Source organism: Gobius niger (assembly GCF_951799975.1).
Source record: "Gobius niger genome assembly, chromosome: 17".
NCBI lineage: Eukaryota > Metazoa > Chordata > Actinopteri > Gobiiformes > Gobiidae > Gobius > Gobius niger.
The window spans coordinates 14,249,185-14,276,781 of NC_136868.1; the positions used below are offsets into that span (position 1 = coordinate 14,249,185).

Genomic DNA, 27,597 nt, shown 5'->3' on the forward strand with positions numbered 1-27,597 from the left:
ACAAAGTTCATCTGAGCATAAAACAGGGCGATAGTGTGAGCGGTGCAGACAGGAGCGAGCTGTGCCGGGTCTAATGGAGGGTCAGGGTTCACACAATGTCTCACATACACACTGCTTTAATTGAACAAATGCATCACTGTGGAGGAAAAACCAGGGACTGTGGTGTGTGGACACAAGGCACTTTCTGCTCCCCTGTTATCAAAGGAGATCAAATCACACCGAACTAATGTAGAAATTATACAGTAAAACATTTAGATAACACAGAAGTACAACCGCACCTCTATCATGGTTTCCGAGTCCAATGTACAACTTTTAGACTTTAAAAGGTGCATTATGGAACTTTTATGAGAAAAAATAACAACTTTCTTATCGGTGTATATTTGACCTTTTAGTGACTCAGACTGTAAAAACAATCGATCCTGGAGCTAACCAATCATACAGTTTCTGGTAGGTTTTTCCTGCTGAGCTAAACAGATCCTCAACAGAAAATCAACAAAGCAACTGATCTTGGAGCGTTGTAGAGGCCACTGTGAGGCACCATGCTAACCACCCATACAGCCATTGGGTCACAAAAAGGCCAATTATGCACAAATATCATCCCTTTTTTTCATCTTTAAAGTCAGCCAAACAGGCAGTATATTTTCAAATACACTGAACCAAAATTATATATGCCTCATATATCTTGCTGCCATTAGACAGTGTACTGTAGAGCTCAACAGCCGACCCATCACAAACCCTGTTAACTTAAATCAACTTTTTGAGGAGAAACTAGAAGGCATGACAAAAGCTAATGTGTGGTAATCGATCGACCATACAATAGCTCCAGCATAATGTCTCTACAGATGCTAAAATCAACCCTGTATTGGGAAGGGCATACCTATGCAAAACTATATTATACTAGACTCGTCCTATTTTGACCGACTCGTTTTATAGTAGTTTCAACTTAACGTCACACGGCACACGGCAAAAGCACATAGAGGCGAAAAAAAAGTAACTAATTATAACATTTGTATAATTTCACAATCAATTTTCTGGCTAAAAGCAAGAAGTCAATGCAAAAACGGAAATGATACTTTTAACGGCCCCGTGGATACCCTGTACAGACAAAAATGAATAATGGTGGTGATTTGACTAACTTCACATTTAAATCCCTGATTGGGTCAAAGTACTGTTCCTTATGCAAATACTGCATCTATCACAGGTGCCAATATTGAAAGCGACGCTCTGGCACAGACTTCCAGCTCGTTCTTGTTTTGTGTCAGAGGGAGTAATGATCAAGGGCAGAGTCAGACAGAGAATGTGGTGATTGGTTCTGTGTGCCAACTTGGCTCAGTTCATCTGCAGCATTTCTTTCTAGCAGCACATCAACACAAATCGCTCAAGAGCACTGGATTACAATACTCTAACAAAGACATCCATCAGACACGAACCAGAGGATGAACATTTCTCAACAAAGACGCTGACTTCAAAATGTTAATAGCAACTCGGACCAGACGTAAGAGCAGATTCTTCTCAAATGTTGTCATTACTTCCATGACAAAGCAGGACAAACAAAGTTGCTTAAGAAAGATTTAACTACTCCCAGATTTTTAGACTTGTGTTTGATCTGGTGTTTGTTTGTGTAAACAACAAAGCTGAAATCACATCACTGCAGTAGCGAAGATACGAGCCAGATGGTCGTAAAATACAAGGAAGCAAGGAACATAAAAGTCATTCTGTCATCATCAAGAAACGAAAAAGCAAAAGCAGCAGACGTGCACAAATGTGTTTTGACTTTAAATAATATGTGTGATATCCAACTATTTCATCTTTTTGCAAACAAATACAGGAGGAGTGTATGAATCCTAAATGTAATCCTACCTTACTAACGCAATTCTAACAACCCAATTTTTCACAAGGAAGAGTTTATAAACACACTTCACAGCTAATCCAAAAAAAAAGGTAATTTGCTCTTCTTGTGTTAACTTGCAGACGTTTTACTTTTAAATCATGTGACAAACTCGGAGGAAGATTACAGAAAGTGTGCAGTCGAAACTGTCAGGTATGAAAAAACCACATTGGTCTGATTAAAAAGAAAAATGTTCACAACTTCCAGGAAGCTTCACGGTCGCTGTAAAGCTGACGCCAAAGCCAGCTCGACAACTGATTAAAAAAAAATCCTTTATATCTAGATGCACAGCGCACAAATGCCTTTTGCTCACAAATCACAAGACACTAAGAAGAAATAAATGAATCATGAAAACAGCCTTTAAGCTGCAATGCACAGGAACCGAATATAGTAGATACATGAACTTCAATTTGAATCGAATCATGTAAACTTTAATGTCAAAACCACAAAACGCTGCATCTATCCCCGTGCCTTCGAGAGCTCTTACCTAAGTATGGTATACAGGCGACCATGCTCTGGGCGCTGATGTAGTCTCGGAGCCTCTTGTAGTTGTCCTCTTTGGACATCAGGTAGTCGAGCCGATCAAACGTCGCCTTGTCCTTCCGACTTAGTAACTATTGCGTAAAGACAAAAACATTTAGGCTTGGTATTTCAGAGCATTACACCAGAGCAATATGTTATTATAAGGTCCATCTATGTCGATAACAAATAAGGCAAAGCTACTATGGTTTTAATCTAAACAAATTGGCAGTATATTTGCCGCAAAATACATCTGATAAATTGTTACTGACATATCAATGATTCAGATAATTGCAGAAAGACTTTGTAGACAATGCAACAAAAAATATCTATTATGAAACAAGTTGTATGTTTAGAATTATCCATCATATGAACTATGATGTAATATCCATCTTAGTGAAAAAGTTTGTCTTAAAAAAAAAAACTCAATTGAAACACAATCCTTTCCCCGCCATATTTGATAGACACGGGCTCTATATAACATTTTCACTTGCTTTCTTTTGAGATTCTTACCGCCCATGTTTTTGTGAGTCTAAAGATAGGTGCACTTTGTAACGCTGAAACCACAGCCATAACTGCATGGAGGTTGTTCATGTCACACAATTTCTGTAAAAGAAACATATATATCAAGAGCTATAAATAATGTGATGAACCTTCCATTGAATTGTATACAAAATGGTCAATGTCATGTACCTTGGCAGTGCGGATGTAAAGACTCAACACCTCGGCCCTGATCTTGAGCGTCTGTGCGTGAAGGATTTCCCGAACTACCCAGAAACTCGTCTGAGGAAGAAAAAAAAAGACAACAAAAGAGATTATTGGACTGAGTAATGCGCCCAAACTGGACCAGGCCGAACACAGCAAAGTAACCTGTGGTAATGTTCTGTAAACCTGGTCTGAAGTCTGACTAACCGTCTTCAAAGGCCAAAGTGGATTTGAGGAATGCAGAGAGATAGACAGTGAGATGTGTCTTGTTAAATCACTGGACTTTGAGCTCAGAGCCAAAGCAGGTTTGGCTCAAAATTAAACAATGGAGAGCTGAAGAGAGGAAGACCGTGCAAGGGCAAAGACTGAGACAGTGTGTTATGAAAAAAAAAGTGGTACAACAAAATAACAAAAAATGAATAGTCCAATTGTTTAAAGGAACAGGCCACCGTTTTTCCATACTGAGATATGTTCTTACCTGAGCTTAGACGAGTTGATGTGTCACGCAAAAAGACGAACGATGTTGTTAGCATTTAGCCTCTGTTAGCATCTCTGGACCCTAACGGGGGTGAAGTTAGAAGCAACCAAGCTCTTCAATGTTTTCCCTTTACGTATTTTACAATATTGTAAGGCGCAATAACACCTTAGCAGCACTTCGACGGTTGCACAGTATGTGAAGGTATCACTGCGTTGACGTTAAAGTGCTGCTAAGGTGTTATTACGCCTTACAATACAGTACCCCTTTTATCCACTTAGAAAATCGACATGTTTAATTTTGTGTAACTATACTTGGATTGTGTACCTACTCGCGCAACCGTAACCCGTTTGGCCCCATAGAAGAGAGGAGGAGGAATGGCTAAATACCACCACATCTTCGGCCTTTTTGCGTGACTGAGCACACGCATAAAGATCAAACAGGTATGCATCAACTCGTCTAAGCTCAGGTAAGAACATACCTCACAACCTCAGTATGGAAAACCGGTGGCCTGTTCCTTTAATCAAACAAAAAAAAACAATAAAGGCTGGAAGTTTGGTGCTTCCAAATGGGCAATTGCATTATAAATAGATTGAGTTGTTACAATAGTGCCTTGTATAACTTATAAGAGCATGCTTCAGTTCATATCCCACCTTTTACTCTATGTTTTGGCACATCTTTGGACAAATCGGGTTTTACAAAACAGCATACAATTCATTAGTGAGAAGTACTTATCTAGAGCAGTTGCACACCGAGAGAAATCCTTGAAATTAGTTCTCAGGGGAGAAAGGTGGAGAAGACGACTCCACTGATTACCCAACAGATAAGCCCAATAGCCCCTCATATGTCAGCTGGGACAGGGGTGTGCGGAGGTATGTCTGCGGACCGGGCCAGACAGGGGAGTGATGCTGGATATATGGAGTCTTTGGGGAAAATGTTGGAAACCACAGGTCTGATTACACAGAGGCACGCGGTGAAACGTCAGTGAATCAATCTGTGTTCGAGCTCTGGGGAGGACGAGATGGAAAGAGAAGAGAGAGGATGTAATGGGAGGGGATTTCAGCTTTCAGGAAACCAACAGCCAGATGTGCGAGTAAACCAGTGCGCTTTACTCAGTACTGTTTTGTACTTGCTTTGTTTTGGCTGGAGTAGTTTTATCACAACATGCTTTCCACCTCTACTTAGGTAAATATCAAAGATGGGGGGAAAGTACTTGTTTTGCAAAGTCCCAAGCCCTATACTTTTAAGTTCCAGTCTTTCTGCACGAAAAGAATAAAGTCTCTTGGAATCATCCAGTATTTTCCGCCTGCGACTTATTAGTGTCTCATTTTTGTGTTGGATTAAATGGTCGGTAGCACATCTACGCTGTCACACAAAAGACAATGCCTTTTTTATGTGAAGGTTTTGATCGCCTTTAACTTTATATTTTGGGAACAATCAAGTCTTCAAGTGACACGACTCAAGCCCAAGTCAATAAAGTCCTGAGTCACAAGTTCAAACAGAGTCCCAAGTCTTCTATTTCAGTAGCAGTGATCACCATTTAGTTCCACATGAATGACATAACACCATATTTAACACAGAGTATGGCCCTAAAACCGCTGCTCGACCACCTTTTTTGTCTATGACGATTAGTGGCTTTCTCCTGTTATTGTGCTTTTCCAGATTTGTTTGATTTAAGATCGTGGATGGAAAGGCACTGTGTATAAATTAACTGTGGGCACCAGTGTCAGCCTCTTTCCTGGAAACAGCACGAGGTTTGTTTTGGTTTCAGAGAAGTGGTTGGGAGGCGACTGAAGAGAGACAGATTCATCTTATTCATCGACCCTTGCATGTCATCTCTCCACACTAATGCAGGTATCTCAAGCAAAACAAAGCCACGTGTGTCTAATTCTCACAATATACAAAGAGAAGTCTGTCTAATTTCACCACTCACTCATTTTCTGCAGAGGGGACCAAGTTATGAAGATGTCGAACTTTGACCTGCACAAACTTAGTTAGTTGAAGCTAATTTTGGTGAGGAAAACAATCAACACAAGTGGCTTAAAAACTTCTGGACCACATGACAAAGTATTCTAGGACTGGGACGTTTCCTAAAATCAGAACAAGTCTTCTGATCAATGCTTAACTCAACAGATCTATATAACACTAACAAAAACAGGGCCATACATTCACAGATTCCTGCAGATTCATTTTACTACAAGTTTTAACTAATTTAATCTGGGTCATGGCTAGTCACGTCAGGTTGAAGGTTTGTCCATAAGCTGCACCGGCTGAAATCCATTGTCCCATTTATTGTCCTATTGTACATTTCTAACCCCTGAGCTAGAAGATCTTCTTTTACCTAAAGACTATAATCCACTAGAGCGTCTTTCTTTTCTTTTTTGACGAAAGTGCGAGAGAAGCACCGCCTTGGCAGAGGTTTACAAAACTTAGTCCATAAATCCGCTCAGTTTTGGACAAAGCCAGTCTCTCACATTCATGATACCAGAGGGCCCATCGCTCCATGTGTCCCTCCATCTGCTCTGGCGTCCACAGCAGTCGTGGATGAGATCACTCGACTGTGAAAGCTACACATCTGAGCACACTGCTGCAGCTACACGGAGCCGCTTAAGGGCAGAGGTCTTAAAATGTCCAGATTATAGTCTGCAATGGCTGCCTTTTATTGTGTCTTTGAATGTGACAAAGAACGGCAGCAGAGCAATTAATGCTACAGTTCTTTAGTAATGTAGCAAACAACAAACAAACAAACAAACCTTACAATAATCAGCTGTTAAGTCAGGGTTTAAGTGAGGGTTAACGGTTCTGAGGAATTTTCTTAATGGAACAGTCACAAGGTTTAAGTTTACAATCTTAAAGCAGAACTAAGTAACTCATGCCCCTAGAGGCCATAAGCGCCACTGCAGGTGTCGTAGCATGTTGTGATTTTTTACTCATTAATAGCCCGCAGTGAGCTTTGCCCGTTTGCCTGTTAGCTTCGTCTCTGTGATTCGATTAGTGTGTATTACGCCACCGACCCGGAGGCAGGAAAGTTGCAATTGTGGTTTTCTGGCCAGAGACACCAGGGGCAAATGAAACACCCCCCAATCAGCCCACTACAGAAAGGATTTATCAAGGTAAACAAGTGCTTAGTTCTTCTTTAATAAACTTTGTGAGTGAAATGTTTCAGATTAGATTACTACACAATCATAATGATTAGTATATGTGGATTTCACTTCTTTATGTCTGACCTCCTGCACATGGATCAAGGAGCTTCCACAGAGTCATGAGTTCGAGTCCCTGCTCTTAAACCTCATCAATTAGCTGAACATTGTGTCCAATTCTACTTGACGCCATGCTTTCCTTTCAAACAAAGCCTATGTGCCAGAGAGGGTCTTTAAAATAAATGCCTGATGTAACTTCTCGCACAGCTGCTTATATTGGACCCAACTAAACCATTCGCAAACCTGTAAGCAATTTTAATTTCACATTAAAGCACAGAAAGACAAAACTGATAGGTACAGCATGGCATTAATCAAAATGACTACAGTACTTAAATGCTGCATTACTGAAAATCCCATTTACAGACGCTGCTATTTCAGCTGCAATTTGTATCATTCACCGTGTAATACCTTGTGGTTTTATCATCAATCTTCATGCTACAGATTGATCGTGATTTACAGTAACGGTCTCTTCATTTTCAGTGCTTTATGTAATCTGCTTACTGTTCCCCGCTCTGAGCCCAATAAGACAGTTAATTCCCCGTAACGGATCCCTCTCTGCCCCGACTTCCAGCGCCAGGACAGCCCTGTGAATAGGGATCCCACTTCACCCCATGCAGGCACAGCAGTTTTTGTCTGGGATCACGGACTTGCTCCATCCAGGACATTATTTAAGACTCATTTTCCTTGGCTGCCAAATACAGCGTGGGGTTCGATTCAAACATCTTGAATTGTAGACGTTCTCTGATACATAGACATGAAGTTTCCACGGCCGTGCATTCTTATCCGATAAACTCACATTTAATCTGGACGGTCCTTAACCACAAACCTGGCAAACACGCAAGCTGCCCCCTGACATCACTGCCCACAATTTCCTGTTGTTCGTGCATCAAAAAGACGTCTGGTGCATCTGTGCTCCGTAAACATCATCCACAAATGAGTAATAAAACACATGAATCTACCTGAGTGCCAAAATAAAGGATTGCCTGAGGACACAAAGTTGCATAACAAGAATAGATTTGTATTGAAAGCTAAAGATTAGAGGCATGTCTTTAACAGACACTTGCATTTAGTGGTCTGGATTACCGTTTTGCAAGTCAGATTATCCCATTACTGATAATATTGCCTTCTTTCAAATAAGACGGTTCCAAATCATGTTCCAGCCATCAGCGGAGGCTTCTCAGTTAATAATAATTTATAATGTCCCTCTCAAATACTCCTGTTTTGGAGCTTACTTGCATTGAGACAGTTACTAAAATTACAGGCAATTAAAGATAAACTTACGTAACTGCAATCGCAATCAATTTTAAAAGGCAAATTTAATGATCACAATAAATGCCAACACTGCAATTAGTAATATAATAACTTCTTAACCCCCACCTGAACCCAGCACATTTTTTCCTGTTTGGCTCTAACCACATCTAAAAGCTTCTTGAAAAAAGCATCAAAATAGCAACAAAAACGAGGATGAAAACGCAACAAAAATGTGCAGGATAACCAACAATGACACAATTTTAAAAAGTGCCAAAATCACAACTAAAGAGCCATGAAAAAATGTGACGAAAAAGCAACGAAAAAAAATGAAAAAGCAACAGAAACAAAAATGTGGGGAAAAAAAAAAAAAACAGTGAAAAAAAGATATGATCAGTTTTGTAGGTCTTAGTTTTCAATTGAGGCGTCACAATCGCCTGTAGGCTGTAAGCTCCAGTCGAGAAGCTTTTAGATTTGGGAAGAGCCGAACGGGAGAAAATGCGCTCAGTTAAAGTAAGTGATTAAATAAAACTAAATAATCAGTGCAACAGGTGTGGATGGCATAACAGCGGTGTTCGGTGCTTCGGTATTCAAAATGGCGGCCACAACAATGCGTGACGTCACAGGAAACGCATGCATGCAACTTGCAACCCATGTAATATATGGTGCGTTCATGTGGTCCTCGGAAACTCGGGCGAACGACTTCCCCAGTTGGGGAATGCACATGAACACTCGCACAACTGGGGAAAATGACTGGGGAACTCAAGACGAGCTTACTGACTTCTGCACCTGACACAAAAATCAGCTGATTTGTTCTTTTATCGTCTAATGTGAGCTTTTTAGTTAAACGCTGCTACTTTTTTTAGTTTAGTGTTGTCATCCTCATAGTAACAAAATTGTGACTGAAATGTTTTTTTATTAAGCTAACAATCCAATGTTTAGCTTTTGAGATGCTAACAACACATTTAAATGATTAGCTCAGCTAAGCGCTAATCAATGAAAAACCACATGAACACAAACCAACTGCAAAGAGGTCACAGATCCAGATCCACAAGCCAACTCGTCCGGACCTGAACCTTGGATCCGAACTTTGGACCCGACCGTAAATTGACTGGAGCGGCTGCAGTGTCTCTCTTTGCAGCAGAGCGGTAAACTACAGCCCAGATAAACAGAAAGAGCTCGACACTTTTCTTTTTTTAAACGACAGAGGAATGTGTACGTGCATCAAGAACTTAATCTTGATTTTGTAACATAAATCTAAATGCTTATTGTCTTTATAGCTACAATAACAAAATCTTCCTCTTTGCCACGTTTCATTTGGGCCTCATTAGTATGCTGTACATGAATGTCATTATTATGACAGACAAAGCTAAAATGACACTTTTTTTCCTCTGTTGGGGTGATGATTGGTACTTGGAGAAAGGAGACATGATGGAAAGATGATCTGCACTCTCTTCTTGCTGCTGACTGGCCAAAGCTCATAAATCTTTTACAGTGCAACCGGGACCTGATCCAGGCTCTTTACACTCTTTGGGGGGAGGCAGATGGAGGCGCGAGTGAGTCAGAGGTGATTAAAATGTGTGGAAGCGCCTCACCTGGTTAAACCTGCGAGTGAAGGCCACGACGTTCGGGGCAGAGCTGTGCTTCTCCTTCTTGTTCCAGCCACAACTCGACAGCTCCTAAACAGAAACAGAGAGGTCGATATTAAGACTGGTACAGTGAGACAAATAAACACCAATCCAACTTACTCCATAAATGGATATTTTGCAAAAGTGGATAGTACTAAAATTCAAGGTCAGAAACAAACTCAGTGGTCTCAGCACTACAGCAAAGCGATGCATCGTCTCAGTCATTAAATCATAGATAGAACACGACAGTCGCCCTCTTTTCTAACATTTTGCGCACCTTCTGTCTAAATTCTGGGCTCCCTTGCACAAAGAAAAACACCTAAAATTCCTGATTCAGCCACGGGTCTCTTAAATGTCACCCAGCTTTCTGTATAGCAATGCCGTAAGATCATTAAAGCAAAATCATCACACCTTTTTCCAGGCATTTGTTCATAATTTCAAGCACATCTTGATCTCTACCCAACACAATATAATGTGATGTGGTGCAAAATCACCTCTTTCACAGCAACATGTGTCTTTATTTCATCTTGTAATCATCTGGCCTCACGACCCCGTGGGGGTGAGGTAAGGTAAGGTATACTACTTCATTGGAGCTCAAGAGAAAATGTAGGAGCAATTTATGAAAAAAAAACAAAAAAAAAAAAACGTAGCAGGCGACAAGACACTTGAAATAGATGCACTGGAGAATTTAAAGCAGTACTAAGTAACTCTTCCCCCAGAGGCCATAAGCGCAACTGCAGGTGTAGTAGCAAGGTACGATTTTTTAACTTATTAATTATCTTGGAGAGTAAATACTACGCTGACAGGAAAGGCGAAGGGAGAGAGGGTTACTGTGCATCCAATTATACAATGGAAATATTTCTTTTCACTCAAACTTGGCTGTAAATACTGTTTAAAGTGACGTTAGCCCGCAGTTAGCTTTGCCCGTTAGCATGTTAGCTTCTTCTTCGTGATTTCACTAGTGTGTATTGCTTTCTCCGCACCGTTGGCAGTCAAGTTGCAAACATGGTTTTCTGTCCAGAGACACCAGGGGGAGATGAAAGACCCTCCAATCATCCCATAAACACTTGTATTACCCCCACAGGGACATCGAAAAGGATTTATTAAGGTAACACGTTACTTAGTACTGCTTTAAAGATGACTCAAAACTCCATGTTTTTGAAGGTAAGACATGATATTTCTATCGAAAAAGTAGATTCTATCTATAAAGTAGATTTTGCATAATGCCCCTTTAACTTGTTGTTTTAACCAATATGTCTGGATTAGTGCATAATGACTCTCCTCCAAGTCAAATTCGTCTCGATACCAGCTTTATAAATGTACATGAGAAAACTGTGGGAGGAAAACAGCGACTGGCTTTGTCCGCAGCTTTGCCAGTACCAGAAGCATATTATTAGTGGTTTTGATTTCAGCTTTGCAGGATGGATTATCCAATTAATAACATTATTACCTAATTTGAGATAAATAAGATCCAGATGAGAACTCGGCCAGTGATTAATGCGCTTCATCAGTAGCTACTGAATTCAGTTCCTCTGTAATACTTTGCTGACCAGAGTTTTTTGAGGACACACGGACGCCATTCCACAAACACGAATGTTTTTCTCAGACACTAGGAGGACACATAAAAGGTTTAAGGCTTTTTTACAGTTGCAGGACTGAAACATAGCCTTTATAGCACTGGTGAGTAATACAAGGAGGATGGAGGATAAAGCAAGAGATAAACTTTATTGTTACTGTAGTCCCGGAAATCGGTGTTCTTCATTTGTGATAGGAACACAATTCACTTCACTATTGTCTACGCCTGAGTGCATATAGTTTTAGCAATGTCAAACTACTACAAAACAAACTGAGTATTCAGAAAAGATTTATTAAAGCCTTGTTGGATTCTGAATTGCCATTTCAGCCCCTGTGAGAACCAGCCTGGCCTCATGTGCACTCTTTACAAATGAACTGTAGACCACACAGACTCTGCAAAGGGGAACTTGGAGCCTCCTTTGGCCTCTACAGCCGGTCCAGGGGCCAGCGACACTGACAAAACAGTTGGAAAAATGTTGCGCAAGCTCCATTTCTGATCCCTGCTCACCCAGACAACTTCCAGTATGACAACCACCTCTATGACCCAAGCCACATCGGGACAGGTCCAACCAAACATATGTCAGGATGTGTCTGCCTGTTCACGACCAAACAATCCACCGGGGTTTAAAGACAGATAATCAAAGGCAGATGGAAACAGAAGGAAAGACTGGAGATTGAAAGAGCAAAGAGCTGGGATATGTTGGAAAACTTGTACCTGGTTAAAAAAAAAAAAATGCATAGGAATATTGGATTTCAATTGTTAGGAATGCGAAAAGATACAGTCCCACAATCGTTGTGACAGAACACTTAATGAAAACAAACTACAATAATTCACAGAACTCATCGAAGCAGCATTTTGTACATAACGGAAGTTAAATAAAGTAGCATCGCTTGAGGACATGTGGACGGCATAAACTTAAAGTGAATGTTTGTTGGAGGCTCTTGGCGCTAATTCTGGTTCTGTTTGGATGAGACACAGACGGATATTTAGGAAATTTTCAATGTACAAAACACTACAGACCCTAACTTTAAAAATAAAGTAGGTTTTCATGAAAAAATGCACAATTTTTATGTTATTTTTGCTCTATTTGAGTCTGTGTTTACTAGAAAATGATTTATCGGTTACCAAAAAGACTATTTCAATAATCGATTAGTTATTTCAGCCCTGATTTACATACAGGGCTAGAAAATTACAGTAAAAAACTACCCGTCAAAACTCCCTGTAAAGCTGTGACTCCAATTGGAGAAACATTTTATGCAATGGTCAACAAACGGCCAGGGAAATTGTAGAGGTGTTTCGAGTCGTACTATGGAAAGGACACCGATTATGGCCCCTCTGCCGATTACCATAGACTGTGAAAAACATGATCGTAGCATCCCTATTAGCTGCTGAAGCCTAATCAGAAACGGGGACAGACTTCAGAGGCTCCTTGCAGTGATGGACTTTCCATTAAACTTTTTTAAGACATTCTTAACACCACAGGTATGTCCTACATCATCCTATTTTTTCACCCTAAACCCAGCCAAAACGCTAGCCTGGCTATCGCCAGACAAAATATCACAAATTATATTTAGTCCATCTTTAGCTTATTGGGCGCTACGAATGTCTGTCATGTCTGCATGTAGCCATAGACAATCGTATCAATTGTATGCAATGACGTATGACGTACCCGCTGGAAACTTTTGAGTTTAACTATTTTGAACAGGGTCTAAAGCCTGATCGAAAGATGGAGTCACTGCCATCATGTTGGATATGTACATTTTTTCATTTATTCTTTTTTATCTGTAAACAAACTACAAGCCATCCCTCCTCGTTCTGTGACTGGTCCCCAGATCCATGCGAAAATTTCGGCCATGGTCCCCAGACTACAGTGCAGTTCAAAATGCTTCGAGCGCACACTGCAGCACGGGTATTCCCAGGTAATGTTAGCAATGTTAAACAACTATAATACAAACTGAGTATTCATAAAAGATTAAACAACACTTGTTGGATTCTGAATTGCCTCTTGACGCCCTCATGAGAATTATTACCATTTAGAGTTACAAAAGTTTAGTGTTCATGTTCACTTCCCACTCACTTTGTGACCTCCATGTCGGCAACAGTTTGGTATGACCAACTCTCATGAGAAAAAACTATAAGACAAGAAGCAAAGTCTAAACACTTTCTGAATAATTGAGTGAATAATGATTGAAATGTCTAAAAAGGGCTAAAGGTTTAGAAGCATCTCATCACAACTGGTCTGGTCACCACGCACTGTTTATTCAAAGCAGGATTTCTTTAAATAAGTGCTTCCCCTTTCCATGCGTCAATCATCCAGTTCACACCACTCTCTGTGCAGGCTCCCGCATGGGGATGAGTTTGTCACAGAACTGTCTGCCACTGGGCGACCACCCAGGTAGAAAAGTCCTCTTCGGCCTCCAAAGCTTAACAAAGTCAAAACACTGTGGTTTTATAACTGAAAGTAGCTGTTCATCTTAAAGAAGAACTAAGTAACTTGTTTACCTTAATAAATCCTTTCCATTGTCCCCCTGGGGGTGTTAATGGGATGATTGGGGGTCTTTCATCTACCCCTGGTGTCTCTGTCCATAAAACCAACCTTGCAACATTCCCTGCCTCTGGGTCGGAGGTGCAATACACACTAATAGAATCACGAAGAAGAAGCCAATGGGCAAAGCTAACGCCGGGCTAGCACCACTTTAGCATTATTTACAGCCAAGTTTGAGCGAAAAAATTATCTCCATTGTCTCATTGATTTGTGGCACAATGTACAATATCCCTCTCTCCCTTTGTCTTTTCTCTCAGTGTAGTATTTACACTCACGCACAATTAATGAATAAAAAAAAAACATGCTACGACACATGCAGTGGCGCTTATGGCCTCTAGGGGCATGACTTACATGAGTTTCTACTTTAAAACAATTCACCACTGATTGTTTTGTTGTAAATATATAATTTGGTCTTTCTTTTTCTTTTGCAAAGATATATGCTGGCTGTATTTACTTTTTAACTCCTGTCAAAAAGTCATACACGTTTTTTTTAATCACATAAAAAGGTTTTTAAAACAATCATCTGTACTGTTTTTTTTATTTATTTGCAAAACAATTTGTACAATCCTGCCACTAAGGCTCAGGAAAGCACCAGATAAATTCTTACCATGAGGACTACGCAATGGCGCGTTTCCTGACTGCAAAGGGATCAGTGTTTATTAAGTGAATTCAAGTGCAACATTTGTACCGGGGTAGTTAGTCGCTTTTAGTCACTCCAGAAACTATTAGGATTTTATTGTCTCGCGTTGGTTACACAAACTACGCTTAAAAACTAACAGTTGGGTTGAGAAAAGCTTTGACGAGGCGGCTGTGCAGGTTTTATATACGGCAGTAAAATGGAGCAGGAATAAAAAGCCTGCTGGGCCAAACCACAGGCGAGTCGTCATTTCCACATGTCGGTCTGGCACATTGTTCTTTCAAAACTGGAAGACTGTGAGGAGTCAGTGAAGAGCAGTACAGGGCAGCAGAGAGGCAAGTGCTCTCACCTCACAGCTCTGCAGATCCACAGAATCCAGTCCAGAGTTTAAAAGCAAACAGACGGCAGAAAGACAGCGGTGACTTGATCTCAAATTGTAGTGACCTCATCTCAAAATACCAGAACAATTCTTTTAGTTTTTTATCTTTGAGGCAAGTCTTTTGTTTCTTTTTGCATCCCAGACAATGTTTTGACGAAAATAGGAGCAAAGCCAAGACAGGAAAAACTGATACAGATGAGAGGGGTGCGGGGGAAGAAGGAAAGGGCAGCCAGGGAAGCACAATGTTTTTGGAGATGAGACTCTGAGGATAACGAATAGTGGGATGTTCTGTAATAGTAAATCTGTCGAGAGCTGCACAGGCAAAATGCTCTGAAGATGACACAAGTCCATGTTTTGGCTGCGGCAGTGGAAAAGATGTGACATGGAAAATATGGCTTATAAATTGTCTATTAAAATGCACTATTGTTTCTGTGTTTCAGACACTGCAGACATGACAGACCCGGAGAGTTTGAATATGATTGTGTATGCATCGCTATTCTGTTTTCAGGGCCAACTGGGTGAATATATTTGAAATGTTTTTTATGATCCGTGTACTGTGGATCTGCTTTGTAGTGCAATGACAATGACAACAGATGCATTCAGATTCCAATTTTGTTTTACGTTCAAACGAAAAAAACTGTACCACCAGGCAGACCATCAACGAGCACTCACTCACACTCGCTCTATATGCACACACAGTGAGTTAACCGCTTAAACCAAGGGGACTCCAGTTCAGCTTCACCCAAATCTAAAAGCTTCTCGACTAGAGCTTACAGCCTACAGGCCAGTGTAACTTTTTTGTCCTGTTTTTGCAGGTTCTATAATTTTTTGCATACTGCTTTCTACATCACTTTTTTACTTACGCTTTTTTGTCTTTTTTTTTTCGTCACGTTTTTGTCACTTTTTAGTTATACGGCACATTTTTGTTGCTTCTGTCACTTTTTTGTCGCTCTTTTGTGGATCTAGGAAGAGATGTACAGTGTTTTTTCCCCCCAGAAACGTTTACAATATATTAAAGGAGACAAAATGTGTTCCACTACGAGAAATAAAATCAGGTATAGATACAGACGGCGTCTCTGTAATCGGCCATATATGGTCATGATTGAAACAGTTAAGGGGGAAAACAAAGAAGGAGAAAAATTGTCCAATTATTCAAAAACGACTTTATCAAATGCAGAATTATTGATATAGTTCTCTACTCAATAAAGATACAAAGACATGGAGAGGAGCAAAGTGGTTCAACAGCCCAAAAATACATAAATAACAGAGAGTGCTAATATGATGCTTCATGTTAGCATCGTGCTACATGCTAACACTAGCTAGCACTAGCTACGAGTGCCATTTTTTCCATTTTTACTGAACAATCTGCTGTGAAAAAATATCCATATGGACAGGATTTAGACTTGACTTTATCTACAGCATGTGTGATGAATAAGTTCATATTCCCCCAGTAATGGCTAAAAAGAGTGCCACCGTCAATTTATACCAAAATGTTTTTCAGATTTTTCTACTCACATAACAATGCCACAGCAGCTTACAACTTATCAATGTTGTATTTTTACATTGGGCAATTTCTTTTTTTTTAAATGCAAATATACAGTAAATTGATTAGACAGAGACCATAGGTACAGATGGCATCTTGTCACAGAAGGGGGCGTGGCTTTGGCAAGGGAGAAAAATGAATCTTTTGGGAAACACAGTTTTTCACTCTTTTTAGCCATTTTCTGGTGGAATATGTAAATAACGTATTTACCACAGCTAAAATAAAGTCAAGTGTAAATCGGGCCCATATGGATATTTTTTCACAACAGATTGTTGAGTAGAAGTGAAAGAACGGCAGCCATAGCTAGCACAAGCTAGCAGTTAGCATTAGCATGATGCTAACATGAAGCATCATGTAAGCATTCTCCATGATTTATGTATTTATGGGCAGTTGAACCACTTTGCTCCTCTCCATATCTTTGTAGTAGAAAACTATATTCATAATTCAGCATTTGTTAAAGTAGTTTTTGAATAATTAGAGAAAGTTTAGATTTTTCTCAAAATTGTTTTCCCCCTTAACTGTTTTAAAACATGACCATATATGGGCGATTCCAGAGATGCCATCTGTATCTATAGACATTGTCCAAACATTTTATTTGTTTATTTATTGGTGTATTTGGTCGGGGCAGTGCATGTTAATGAACATACATGGGTCTCATGCATGTAAACAAGCCACACCGGATTGTAGCCTTGGGCTAATTTCCATCCGTCCTCACCCATGCGCACTCACAAACACACTCACATTCATCCTGGCCTATTGTACATGTTTTTAGTGGTAGGGGAAACCGGAGTACCCGGAGGAGACCTACGCAGACACAGGGAGAACATGCAAACTCCACACAGAAAGGCCCCGTCCCTGGTGGGAATCGAACCCGGACCTTCTAGCGTTGAAGCACGAGCGCTAACCGCTGTGCTACGGCGCCGCTCAATTTGAATACATTCAGCCTGTCCAGCCTTCTATGTATATATATCTTCTGTTTGAAGCTCCTACAGTCAACAGAGTGATAGAAAACAGATTTTATTCACAGTTTACCAAGACAGGGCTTTGTTTACCATTATGCTCGCGATGAATGAAAAATAAATCTGTTTGTTCAGAGGCAATCAAGTCTTGTAGTTACAGCGAAAAAAACAACACGTTCCGGCGGCAGACTCCCACACGAGGCTAGTCACAAAAACCCACAATGCAAATGGAAATGAATGCCTTTTTCGCCTAACACTGAGCACACTGATTGCAAGAATATGTTTTTATGATATCCGCCGCTTCCTTTGACATTTGAGAAATTGACAATTGACGTAAACTGCCGGCGATGATGAAGCGCAAACCTGCCAAGAAAAACCACAGCGTTTGAGGTCATCGTGGCTGAGTAGCAAAGGCAGAAGCTTTCGATTGTGGACGGCCTTTATCATTCAAATGCAATCACTCAGTCGGTTTTCAAACAGCTTTAGAAATACGCTACATTCCGGTGTTGGGGGACCAAAATAGTACAAGATAGAAGCTACAAGTTCTATTTAATAATTAGCAGTTTTAGTCTTGTTTGTTGTTGTTCTGGGCCGTCTCAGGAAAAGTCTGAAGGCAAATTGACAAAAATTATAGATCTGCTGCTTACAACTATACTTAAAGGTTTTGTCAGAATTATTGAACAACATTCCCCTGGAGACGACACAAACTGTATAATCACTGAGGAGTCGGTATCGTAGAAAACAATACTAGCCTTGAAAATACAAATAACAGGAAAGCTCTTCACAATTCCAAGGATTGAGAGGGGTTGTAATGAATAGAATAACAAAAGAGTACATCATAATGCACTGCTAGCCTTGCGTGTGTGTATTCATCAGATAAACATAAAGTAGATCTTGTGAGATTTTAGTTATTTACAAAGAGTTAGCGATATTTTCCTGCGTCCTCCCTCATCTTTCTTCCCATTTTGTCACTTTAATAGCCGGTCATTATGCAAACCAACTGAAAAATGGCTTCAGCTGCAGACAGTCTTAGGGGATTATTATGAAAAAGTAGAAAAATAAATTAATTCCCGGTGCTTTCGCTGAGAATCCTACAAATACATCACCGAAGATTCACAACTCGGCAAAAGTCTGATGCAGAGTTTTCCATTATTATTTTTTTGTTTGTTTTCAAAGATGCGGGAGAAAAGTGATACAGTGAGAGGAGGGTTTATTACGTTGTGGAAATAAATAACGTGCGCCTCGTAACTTGTCACTTGAATATGATCAAATGCAGATGTGTTTAAGTCTGGCTTGAGAGCGGCAAAACTGTGGCTTCAGAGCTTCATGACTGTGTGACAATAATCGAAGAGCGCTTGATGACTGAAGCCTTACGCAAAACAACCTGGTACAGATGATTTGAATTCCTTTAGAAGAAACACCTGCAACGTCTCTCGCATTTCCAAGGTTTTTCTTTAACGTAACTGGCTCTAATCTTTTCTTATTCCAGAGTCTGTGGTCGAAACCTCTCGTGCGGTTTTCCCATCTGCTTCACATTAATGCGCAAATCTCGTTTGAAGCAAATCCCTACAGCTTAGTCCCAAATCTCACAAAAGGTGTAAAGCCAATTTAAAAAGAGAAATGCCAAAACTTACAGTAAGTGTTTGGGAATCCAGTCTTACGTCTCACATGCAGAATCACAGCTAGAGCAATTATGATGCTTTTATAGAATCAGGGGGGAAAATAATAGCGAACATAGGTTTTGCTGGACCAAGTCAATGAGGGTTTAGACGACTTCCTACTACTTCCCATAGTTATTACGGAAAAATGCTAGAAATAAGTCAATCCAGACATGCAATAAAATGCGAGACAGAACAGAGCTGCTCAATAATGACAGAGAAAGGCACATCTTTATGCACCATTATGAAAGTATCAGCAACAGCAGACAAATATTGCCACTTTAAACCACAGGAAATAAAGGAAAAGTGAGTAACTTCCTATAGAACAATTATATAAATGTGCTGATGGGGTCATTAGGCTGCCATCTTAGCAAGCCACAAAGAAAATGAAAGAACCAACAGTGTAACATGAGGGAAATGTTATATTATTTGCCATATGAAAATACATTTCAATCTTCTACTATGAGGAGCTACTGTTTTAACACAAACTAAGTACTGAACCTGTGATCCTTCTTTAAACCACATATATATATACAAACATTACAGAAAAGAAAAGTACAGGATGGAAGTGATTTGAATCAGTCTTTTTAGCAGGACGTTTGATACCAATGTAGAATTGATTGTGGATCTCTCCAACTATTCAATGTTTGATACACGATAAGGTGACTCTAAATCCTGAATACAAAAGTAATAGCAAAGGTCAGTGAGTGTTAGGGCTATTAGGATTTAGCTCTCGGTGCACATTTTAAAGGGGCTAGATGCAAGTTTGCCATTTTATACTCACTACTGCCACCTCAGGTCATACGTGTAACTGCACCTTCTATATTAAGGTCGCGCATGACGGCAATTCTGACCCGAATTAACAACTTTTTGAGAAACAGTGCAGGATTTTAGAGGCAGTTGTGGTGAACAGGTCTGGGCTCATTCTACACCTCAGGACATTACTGGAACATTTTAACATTTTTAAACTCCGTATAGTCCCTTTAAATACGTTCAGAAGGGAAGAACTAAACTAGGAGAAAAGTCACAAGCATTTCAGAGCATGTTTGTAATGTCATAAAACACAGGGAGGGCAGGTCAGTAAATTATATGGGAAGTGCATTATTTTGTTGTTTTCAGAGCAAGGACACCATATTATATTATATTATATTTGCAGCCTTTGTGATTCACCAATTGGATTTGTGGGGTCCAATACCGATACAAAGAGGGTTGGGCAGAGAGGCTTAGCTGATATATAGGCTGATATTTTAAGTTATTTACTTTTTTTCTCTCACAAATAGCCTATAGTTAAACATTTATTATTACAGTAAAGGTTGCAATAATCTAACAGAGGTAACCTGATGTGGGTTTTTCTACAGGCCAATTAATGGGGATTTTGATGGGCCAATGCCGATACGCACCGCTGATATTTTTAGCCAATGTGTTTTTTTTAAATGTGGATATAATCCTGTGTATGAAGCTTCTAAACATGTCAGTGTTGAAATGAGACAGCAGGGGGCGCTGTATATTCATGTATAATAGGGACTTTAGAGTGAGCTTGTGTGGAAGACAAAAACAGTAGATTCCAAAACAAAAATTGGCAAGTCTCCATCTCTAATGGTTCAAAAATTATAAGAAAAAAGTAAAATATAAAATACCAGAAATAAATGTACAAACTTGTGACCGATTTTCAGGGCGATGTTTCTCCGCTCCCCTAAGGTTCCGGAGATATCGGCATATTTTATTGGCCGATGTCAGCCAGTAGTGAAAATACCCAAATATATACCCGTCTGAAGCCCATATTTGCAAGAAAAAGACACACATGCACCCCTGGCTTCTTCAGCAGTAGTATGAGAAAGCTATTAATCTTAATGTTTATTTGACTGTTCTAACGATTTCTAATTCACAGGAAATTAAAGTTAAAAAACCAACGCTACTGCTATTGCATAACAAAGTCTTTTTTCTTCCCTTCACTTGCAGAGTATTCCCCTTCACCACAGTCCACAGTGTTCTCACTACCTCATCCCTAACCTCATCCTTCAAACGGCACCATGAGGGGGCTCGGGTTGCAGAATGGGCCTAATGTCAGTAAAAACATTGTTGCACAACTCAATGCGCTGACCACATTATTTAATATTTTCCAGTTGAGGCGGCGAACAAGGAGACAGACGGACACACACCTGCGTTTTCCATCACGCGTCTGCGAAGGGAGAGCAGTGACTGACAGCAGTGGAAACTCAAGTCCGGCGCTGTTTTAGCGGTGAGCGGTTTTAAGGAGCAGCACGATTTGGGGAGAAAAAGTCTTTACATGGAGAAGACCCTGCCAGGATCATGTGGGTCAGTCCATCGGGGTGTTTTAGGGGTTTTCCAGGTGAAAATGAAAAGGTCTTTAGTCATGACGACATTCAATAAAAGACTGGATCTCCCGGTTAATGCGGTTCTTCTCAAGGTGTCTCCTTTGCTCTACAGAGTTTTTTTGTTCTGTTTGAGAAATGCAACTGGTAAAACAGGGCTTTAAAGGAATAGGCCACCGTTTTTACATACTGTGATATGTTCTTACCTCACTTTAGACGTGTTAATATATCCCCGTCTGGTCTTTGTCCGTGCGCTCTGTCAGTCAAACGCAGCACATACGCAGCCTCTCCCACATGTCATATAGCTCCAAAAAAGCTCACGATAGAAGCTACCAAGCTCTTCCACGTGTTCCCTATTTAAATAAAGTTACGTGAAGTGTTTTCATGCGAAGTATATTTACACAGAAATGTAACGTGTCGATTTTATAAGCAAATAAAAAGGGGGACTATATTGTGAGGCGTAATGATACGAGGAGCAAAACGTCCGCGCAGTAACTCCTAAAGGTTATTGACGGAAGTGAGCGGGGGGAAGTCTTTAGGAGTTACTGCGCGGACGTTTTGCTCCTCGTATCATTACGCCTCACAATATAGTCCCCCTTTTTATTTGCTTATAAAATCGACATGCTACATTTCTGTGTAAATATACTTCGCATGAAAACACTTCACGTAACTTTATTTAAATAGGGAACACGTGGAAGAGCTTGGTAGCTTCTATCGTGAGCTTTTTTGGAGCTATGTGACATGTGGGAGAGGCTGCGTATGTGCTCCGTTTGCCTGGCAGAGCGCACGGACAAAGACCAGACGGGGATATATTAACACGTCTAAAGTGAGGTAAGAGCATATCACAGTATATAAAAACGGTGGCCTATTCCTTTAACTCCACACTATAGTTCCTGCACAAAACTTTATGATTGAAGAAAGCCGCATCCCTGCCCACGTGACCAGAGCAACCTTCACATGAACCATCATCTCTCAAATTGCTCTGATGGCCCATACATGCACGGACACGTTTCATTAGGCATATAAAGCCCACTTAGCTGCCCAGTCAGTCGGACTGTATGCACTCAAGCCAGACCGGAGTGTCGGGCCTTTGTAAATCCCCCAGTAGCCTCTGAGTGAACCTAAAGTCAGGGCAGTGGGGCAGAGGGCCAGACAGAGACTAGTTGCTACCACTTCCCTTGCACACAAACACTGGGCTGGAAAACATTGCATAATACTAATAAACACTAACAAGTAGCAATAAGCTTTTACTGTGGGCAATCAGGGTGTTTGACAAAAAAAAAGGCAGGCAGGCAAAGATGTATTGAAAATTCCTCATAAGCCTGACTGAACAACTATCTAGTTTGTAGTGATTACACACAAACGTTCAAATTAATGTTAGGTCTTTGAAGCTTTTACACAATAAAACCCAGTGAGAACTTGGCATTGGCTGTGCTTAGAAAAGTTTCGGGTCTGGATTAAGACAAGTGGAGCTTTTACAGCAGTGGGTCAGCATCTACCGCATTGCACTGAACTGTGGTTTATACAGTGCTTTCACAAGGCCACAGCAGCCAGCCTCAAACACCGGTTACATATTGCTGCTGTGAGATAAAGCTGAAATGTTCAGAAATCACATCCATGGCATTACGCTTTCCTCACTCAGTCACATTATACAGAAAGAATGCACTGTGACTGTGTTTTTGCAACATCCGTAGCAACAAACAAGAGGCATAATAATAGTGATAATCACTCAACACAATCAGCGTTTGATGATGTGCAAAACAGGTAGAACATTGAAGAGTGGATAAGCAGCAGTCATCTATTTTCCAGCTCGCACTTAAGGCCGGTCTTGATAAATGTCATGACAATCTCACATTTAAACTACATGGAAAATCGTCATAGTGCTTTTCTTCATGCTGCCCACAATAGGATTCACCACCAGTCACTGTATAAAATACTCTTCAATGTTCTTCATATTGATAGCCAGCTTTCCATGAAACATTTTCTTTATCAATTAAAGCTACTCACCTCTGGTTGGATGGCTTTGAACACCGGAGTGTCCATGAGTGTGATCTGGCCCTGGGTGAAGAAAACATGATTTAATCATTTTAATGCAGATAATAAGATCGTTACAGTTCAGTTCAAAATGAAATAAGGAAGTCAAACAGTGCCTCCTTGTGGCTGCATTGAGCACACTCAAGTCACTTTTTGCTGGACTGTATTTTTTACTCAGCAATGGTAAAATATAAAACTACATCTACATCACTACAAAAGCTTTGTGTTGGATCAGCCATTGAAAGTCATTAAAACAACAAATTATTAAAGAGGACGCTTTCTTCCTGGAGATTTCTCTCTCAAGACAGTCCAGTCGCACTAGTTTGAGCTAAACTTACAAAAACGGAGGGAGCATTGAAGGGAATAATAGCCACCGCTTACCGCATATTCTTCAGGAGTGACCTTGAGCACGTCGAACACAACGGCATCAAAGCTCTTCTTGAGCTCTGAGCCCTTCTCACTCAGAGACTCCGAGCTGCTGCTCTTCTGACGACAGAGAAATGGAGAAAACAACTTGAGCTTTTATGTTTGCTGACAGTGATGTGTGAGTTCAACAGCAAAATGGACAGGGGGCGAAGGGTGAAGAGCGAAGTGGTGGCTTTCTTTGCTCTGCTTTAGAATGAAAGGTACAGGTATAATAGAAATGACATGAACGTGATCAACTTTTAAGAAGTGCATCAAATAAGAACTGACACGCTGTAGTCTTTTGTGTCTTACTTTCATTCAAGGCCATTGCAAAAGTTACTGGCTGTTTTGTTACAGTCAAGACATTTTGTTTTGTCTTAAAGGCCAGGTTGAAAATGAGAATTAGTTCTCAAGTGGCCCTACCTGGTTAAATAAATATCCAATAAGAAATAAAAAGGGCAAAGCAGTATTGCAATTAGACGTGTGTTTTATGTTTAAAGGAATAGGCCACCGTTTTTACATACTGAGATATGTTCTTACCTTAGCTTTGACGAGTTCTTTAGGACCTGTCTGATCTTCACCCGTGCCTTCTATCACGTAAACACAGCGCAGACGCCGTTAGCATTTAGCCTCTCCCTCTCTCCACTATAGCTTCAAAACAGGTCAAGATAGAAGCTACCAAGCTCTTCCACGTTTTCCCTATTTAAATATGGTTACGTGAAGTGTTACACTACGAAGTATCACAAAATTAAACACTGTGGATTTTCTAAGCGGATAAAAGGGGGAACTATATTGTAAGGCGTAATAATACCAGGAGTAGTTTGAAATCCGCGCCAAATTACTCCAGGTATTATTACGCCTTACAATATACTTCACGTAACCATATCTAAATAGGGAAAGCGTGGAAGAGCTTGGTAGCTTCTATCTTGACCAGTTTTGGAGCTATAGTGGAGAGAGGGAGAGGCTAAATGCTAATGCCGTCTGTGCTGTGTTGTGTTTACGTGATTGAAGGCACGGGTGAAGACCAGACAGGTCCTAAAGAACTCGTCAAAGCTAAGGTAAGAACATATCTCAGTATGTAAAAACGGTGGCCTATTCCTTTAAAAATGCAGACGCAGCTCACAGTGCAAACATGCCCTGGAGCAATAACATTTGAGAGCAGACGGAGACAAGAACTGCTAAACAAACACATGCTTTGCATGTCCGTCTAAACTACAGGGTTAGCAGGTCTTATAAATACTAAGACCCCATAAAGACTGGGTACTTTGAAGAGGATATTCTGCTGCCAAAGATTCACATTCAAATAGTGATTGGATTGCGGCCCGGGTGTGCGATAGTGTGTGATGAGCTAACCTCGGAGAGAGCGGTGGTGGTGATGACTGATTGGCCATTGGGCAGGTCCATAGTTCCCACAGCATCCACCTTCAGCGCAGGAGACCGCTCATCGTCCTCAGCAGCAGCGAAACCCACCACCCTCTGAAAGCACACGAAAACCAGCATTTCACAATGAGCAAAGAAATCACAAAAAAATAAGTCATTTTTATTCTGTGCATTATCATCTTTTAATTTATGTTTAGTGTATTCCTGCTGTTTAGTTTAGTTTGTGCATTGTCTTGGATTATCTTTTTTGATTGTATGAAGCTTATTGGAATAAAATATGATTAGACAAGATTATAGAATGAAAATCAAGTAAAACGACGCTTGCTTGTCAAATGCCAAATTAATCAGGCCGTTGTTTTTGAAGGTTGAAGTGTTTGACAGCGTTCACCTTCATCCCCGCAGGCCTCTGTGTGCACCATATGGACCAGCACTGGTGTCAGTCTCTCCTAACGTCCCGGACTTCCGCAGAGGACAGACAGACGCGGCTCAGGCTCAGCATTAGGAGCAGATCCTCGGTGAATGTTTGGAGCCAGCTGTCTCATTCTTTTCCTGCCTGTTCTTTCACTCACGCAAGACTAAATATGATTATTTAGTCTTGCGTGAGTGTGTGAATCATAAGTAAGTTTAGTCTATAGTAATCTTGTGACAGTTTGGAATCTTTTCACACAATAAGGCTATAGTGCATCGTACCGAATATAGTCGTTTTTCATCTTCTCACAACACCCCATTTACCAATGTCATATTACCACGGCTGAAACTAAAACTGGAGGTCGACCGATTTTGTTTGGTTGATGCCGATATTTTTGGCATTTTTCTAAAATCTCGTGTATGTGATGCTTCTAAACTGTAAAATGCATCAATGGTCCTGTGACAGCAGGGGCTAGTTATTTATTTATTTGTTTATTTGACAGGGACCATACACGAAAACATTGCCAACTCGGTGGCCGATGTTATGTACATAAGGCGTCTAGTCATAGGCTAATTTGCAGCCCCCATCCCTGGTCAGGCTTTTCAAATTGTTTATCACAGAACAGAAAGATGAAAATCAGTAAAAAGCATCAAACAATACAACAATAAAAACAAAGAGAAGACATCTGACCACTTATAGTAGAAGTCGACCGACATAGGGATTTTTATTGGCCGATGCCGATATGCTCACTGGTCCTGCAAAAAGAAATACTTGGCCACTCCAGTAGTTGCTGATTTTATTTTATTACTTAGGCGATCCAATCATAGTTTGCCGTTATTAGTTGCCGTTAGCATTAGCATTCCGTGCGGAGATCAAAAATACAATTGTGGAGTTAAAACTAATTCAGTGACTGAATGCACCAGGTTCTGTGCTTCAAAATGCAGCATGTCCATACCCAATAAGGTTTAGTAAAACTAAATAAATTAAGTCACACTTGTAGCTATCCAATTTTCATTACGATGTTTCTCAGTTCCCCTGACGCGTTTTAAAGCCCTAACTTAGCTCTTTCCAATACAAAAAACTAGTTCTGAAATTATAAGCAAAGTCGTATCGGAGTATTTCCATCTGAGCCAAAAGTTCTCAAGTGAAATCCCTCCTTATCGATTGGTGCACTCTGTGCTGCTGCCGTATATAAAGATAATGAGTCACTAACGAACTTAAACTACCAAGTACGGCTGAAGAACTTTTGTCAAGATACTTGTGTTTGGAAAAAGTACATCATACAGTTAGGCCAATCTTAAATGAAACATGCATCAGTACATTTTTATTGTCATCGTTGTAACATTATAGTGCAAGAGGGGAAGCAGGATCACAGCCAGACACGGCTCCCCTTTTGCCCGATGCTCAGCCAGACACTGATGAAAAATAAGGAGGCGCTTTGAATCCTAAGTGCCCCCAAAGGCACACTACCTGAGCAGCCCATCTGTCTCTGCGTCGCCTCGATGCTCAGGCTAAAGCGGCCAGTGCTTTAAGAATCATTAGCTTCCTCCGACAAGTTGTACTCAGTTAGATACAAACAAACAGCACTTCATCATGTTAGACTTTAGCACTTCATTCAGCAGCGGTGAATGCCGCAGGAACCAGCAGCTCCTCTACTACATTAAAGGGGTGTTACCTGTTAAATTAATGTAGCAGCTGCAAGAACACGACTTTTTATCACTGACAGAGCGCTTTTGAAGTGACTTATTGATGAGGAGCAAACTGTTTCACCTTTTGCTCAATCAAATACATCTATAATGAGATAAAAGGTTGGGCCAATATAGACTTTGTGACTATTTGTGACTTTGTGTGAATTTGTGAGGTAACATCGACTAATAATATTACAAGACCAGTCACTGTATCTTGTGAGCCAATTCCTGCTGTCAAATAAAACAGCAAAACAGTACAGATGACAGCTTAAAAAGTCTTCTTTGATGCAAAACCTCATATATATTGCAAAGATTAGATGTTAACTATGGCACTGGTGAGAAAATAAAGCAACGCACACCAAAAGTACTCTCAGAGGTGCAGATGTTG

General features: G+C 40.5%; 1 protein-coding gene across 4 annotated transcripts in view; it reads right to left on the minus strand.

The window, feature by feature from the left end:
- ralgps2 (Ral GEF with PH domain and SH3 binding motif 2) overlaps positions 1-27,597 on the minus strand; it is a 92,017-nt gene that overhangs the window by 39,187 nt on the left and 25,233 nt on the right. For all 4 annotated transcript variants that reach the window (XM_079575382.1, XM_079575380.1, XM_079575381.1 and 1 more), the window contains exons 3-9: positions 25,086-25,206; positions 23,709-23,813; positions 23,301-23,351; positions 9,631-9,714; positions 3,101-3,190; positions 2,921-3,013; positions 2,376-2,502 (exon numbers count right to left, since the gene is read on the minus strand). In XM_079575382.1, the coding sequence (XP_079431508.1) occupies positions 2,376-2,502; positions 2,921-3,013; positions 3,101-3,190; positions 9,631-9,714; positions 23,301-23,351; positions 23,709-23,813; positions 25,086-25,136 (601 nt within the window). In that variant the 5' untranslated portion in view covers positions 25,137-25,206. The remainder of the gene's footprint in view (positions 1-2,375; positions 2,503-2,920; positions 3,014-3,100; positions 3,191-9,630; positions 9,715-23,300; positions 23,352-23,708; positions 23,814-25,085; positions 25,207-27,597) is intronic.